This window comes from Marmota marmota, unplaced genomic scaffold (genome assembly GCF_001458135.2).
Source record: "Marmota marmota marmota unplaced genomic scaffold, marMar, whole genome shotgun sequence".
In the NCBI taxonomy this organism is placed as follows: domain Eukaryota; kingdom Metazoa; phylum Chordata; class Mammalia; order Rodentia; family Sciuridae; genus Marmota; species Marmota marmota.
In genome coordinates, this window is record NW_026000130.1 from 5,562,776 (window position 1) to 5,566,351 (window position 3,576).

The window sequence follows — 3,576 nt, forward strand, 5'->3', positions numbered from 1 at the left end:
CCCCTGCCAGTTGATGCCAGTGAGACCACTCCGACCCCAGAGTCCTACCGTCACCCCCACCTCAGTCCCTCCCTCCCTCCAGCTATCTCCTACCCCCCCCCCTCCAGATTTCTTCTTAATAGAATTGCAGCCCCCCCGACACACACACCATTCTCCGTACCCTGGACCGACATCTACCCCCCTTCCCTCCAATACATCTTATAGGGCTGCTGGGCACAGTTGTGCAAGCTGCGCACTGCACAGGGGACCTCCTTCGAGGACACCACCTGCATCTTAGATTTGTATATTTATTACAGTTTTCTGCATCCTGAGGAAGAGGCACCATGGGGGCTGGCAATGGGCCTGCAAGCTTAGACCCCACTCAGAGGGACCCCACTTACCTTCTTTGGAGGGAAGTTTCCTGGGAGCCAGCGAGGGGGCAGCCTACTGATTGTACTTGGGAGACCCCATCCGACTCCTTTCTGGCAGACTGGCCTCCAGGGCCTGGCCCCCCTCGATCATGGGGGGAAGGGAGGCAGGGGTCCCCAGTAAGTCCCCAAGGCCTGAAGTCCCACACGTCTCGGCCCTCCTGGCGCTCGGGCCCGGTACTGTATCTCTCCAAGGCCTGTTCAAGCACTAAGTGCATTTACGAATCTCTGAGAATGTTTTTTTTTTATACTAAAATTGACCATTATATTCTACTGTGAGAAGTGCGCTCCGCACTATATTGTTTTAAAAATGAAGAGAAAGAAAAAAAGAGGAAAACGCAGAATGGTGTCTGCGCCGTCCGCTTGCTTTGGAGTCTGGGTTGTGCTGCTCTTTCTTCCTGCCCTCGGGGGTGAATCGGGCTGTGTCCTCCCCAGCTGGGCTGACCTGCCATGCCTGGAGCTAGTTTGGGGAGCCTCAAATCCACCTTGCAAGTGGGGAGGTGTCTGAGAGTGAGAAGCTGAGGATCAGAGACATGCAGTGATCTGCCCAAGGTCACACAGCAAGTCTGCACATCCTGCCTCAGCTTCCCCAGGCTCTTCTCCCCTAGGCTTACCAGCCCAACATCTGGGCCAGGAAAACTCAGAACCTCCCCCAGTCTGAAGCCAGGCATCCCTCTTATGTTCGGGGCCCTGTGGCCAGCTGGTAAGTCCAATGCAGAGGAGGGAGCGTCCACCTCCCCAAGACCAGGCCCCCAAGTCTGGCAGCACAGGGAGCCAGTCCCCAGGAGGGTACTGGGCTCCAGACCCTGGGTTCTCCAGCAGCTGCCCAGCCTCCGTGGAGGGGGAAACCGAGGCTTTGGGAGGAAGCAGCCGCTTCGGGTAAGACCCAGGCCCTTGGGAGCCGGTCAGCGAGGCAGCCCAGCACCCAGCCGAGAGGCAGAGCTGGGGGGACCTGGGAAGGAGCATGATAGTGCATCATTAGCACCGGCCCCGGATGCCAAGGGGACTTTATGAGCCACTCATTTGTATCTCACAACCACCCATTTACACATGGGGACACAGAGGACCTGTGGCCACCATCAGGGCCAGCCCAGTGCCAGCTTGTTCTCTGGTTCACCCAGAACCCACCTGGAGAAGGGCAGAGGCAAGACCGCAGCCGAGCTCATGGCCAGGTCCCTCGCATCCGAAGGTCTGGGCAGCCCACCGCTTACATCTTGGAAAACCTCCTGGCCTTGCCAGGGTCTGTACCTGCCCCGACATGGACTCCCTGGGTGCCTCAGTCTCCCCATCTGAACCCTCTGGCATGGGTGCTGTTCCAGTATGTCTAGTCCTGCCCGGTATTTCTACAGTCCCTGGGGATTACAGGACAGGACATTGTTGCTGTCACCAGCACAGCTCACGGCTTGTGCAAACAGCCGGGGCACCAGGCTCAGAGCTGAACAGCACCTAGTCCTCTGGTCACTCAGCACGGCATGCTGCATGGTCGCGCTTTACACGCGAGGTCCTGAGGGCTGAGGAAGGACCGTCACTTTGTCCAGCTGAGGCCCAAGGACGGAGAAGCAGCTGGCAGAGGACACAGGCCTGTCCAGTTCCCAGCCTGAGCTCTCGATTGCCACGCTCTGCAGATGACCCCTGCCCGTGGCCGGTTCAGCTCCAGAAGCCAGGCCCATGGGTCCGCGGCCCGGGCACCCCGCTATCAGGCTGATGAAGGGGCTCCCTGGCCCGCCCCTCCTTCGGAGCCGCACCCTTCTGTGTCAACCCTGACGTCCTCCTCCCCAGGGAACCCTCCTGGGCTCATAGCCTCAGTAGCCAGGGGTACCCGCACCTAACGTCACTATTCCTAACATGTCCCGACTCGGCCACCAGGAGATGGCCTCGTCCTCTGGCAATCAGAGCTGCCCCAGAGCAGAGGGGGCCCCAGGAGCAGAGGGCAGTGGAGGGACCCGAGTCAGCAGGCACCCACTTTTCCAGGGTGGCTCCCTGTTTTCTGGACTCAGATCCATGTCTTAGACCTGTCCCCCAGGAAGCCAGGACAAGTTCAGGCTCCTGAGCTTGACCTCCAAAAAGCAAGACCTTGAATTAGCGCCGTTTGGCCTCAACTCCAAGCCGGAGACCCACAAGCTCCCGTGAGGTCCCACGGGGCTGCGTGGCCTCTGAGCCGCCAGGGGGTCTCTGAGGGGCGTGGCCCGCTCCAAGGGGGCGTGGCCCGCTCCAGCCCGCCCCCTGGAAGGTGGGGCTACAGCAGCCAGGTAATTTTCTCTTTAAATCGCCACCATCACCAGCTTACCAGAGTGGCAGGGGGGTGGGGGGAGGCAACAAAACTGTCCTCGGCATCCCGCCACCACCACCACACGTGACCCTGGACAACTTGGGGGACCTCTCAGAGCCTCAATTTCTAGATCTATCAGAGGCAGAGGTGGCCCCTGAATTAGTACAGTGAGAAGGGCCTCCCCAAGGGCACTGGGGCTTAGTGGTCAGACCGAGCTAGTCTGCCCCCATGAGCAATGTGGCTTGGGCGAAGTGATGGTCCCTCTAGCCACCTCTTTGTCAACTGCAACCTGAGGCTGATCAACACATGAGCCCAACTCACCAAGGCTACAGTATCTTTTTTTTTTTTTTTTTGGTACTGGGGATTGAACCCAGGGTGCTCTACCACTGAGCCACACCCCCAGCCCTTTTTATTTCAAGACAGGGTCTCACTACTTTGCTGAGGCTGGCCTTGAACTTGCCATCCTCCTGCTTCAGCCTCCGGAGTAGCTGCAATTACAGAGGTGAGCCACCAGGGGGAACCTGACAACCTTACAATTTTTGGACTTTACAGGGGTGCAAGAGCCGCAGGCGTTCAGTAGAAACTACTTTGAATTTCGATTCTCCTCCCCCAGTAGACTTGAGGAAACTGAGTTCCTTCTCTTCAGGCCTCAGTTTCCCCAGTTGCAATGATGGGGTTTATTTCTGGGACTGCCACATCCTAACTGGTCTTCATCCACCACCTTAAGCGAGGCACAAAGCATGGGAAGACCCTCAGGGAGAGTGAGGAAACCCACCATTGAGAAGTGGGGGTGAATACCCCTATTTTGAAAAAAGAAAACTGAGGTTCAGAGAGAGGAGGCAACTTGTCCAAGGACACACAGCAGTTTGACCCTCCAGAGGCGAGTTTAGGCCACCTTCT

At 57.9% G+C, this 3,576-nt stretch overlaps 1 protein-coding gene across 1 annotated transcript in view; it reads left to right on the plus strand.

The window, feature by feature from the left end:
* Fam222a (family with sequence similarity 222 member A) overlaps positions 1-2,537 on the plus strand; it is a 49,531-nt gene extending 46,994 nt beyond the window's left edge. Inside the window, exons 4-7 of the mRNA XM_015500156.2 lie at positions 1,016-1,110; positions 1,230-1,286; positions 1,529-1,596; positions 2,431-2,537. Of these exons, the coding sequence (XP_015355642.1) occupies positions 1,016-1,110; positions 1,230-1,286; positions 1,529-1,596; positions 2,431-2,537 (327 nt within the window). The remainder of the gene's footprint in view (positions 1-1,015; positions 1,111-1,229; positions 1,287-1,528; positions 1,597-2,430) is intronic.
* The last annotated feature ends 1,039 nt before the right edge of the window (positions 2,538-3,576 follow it).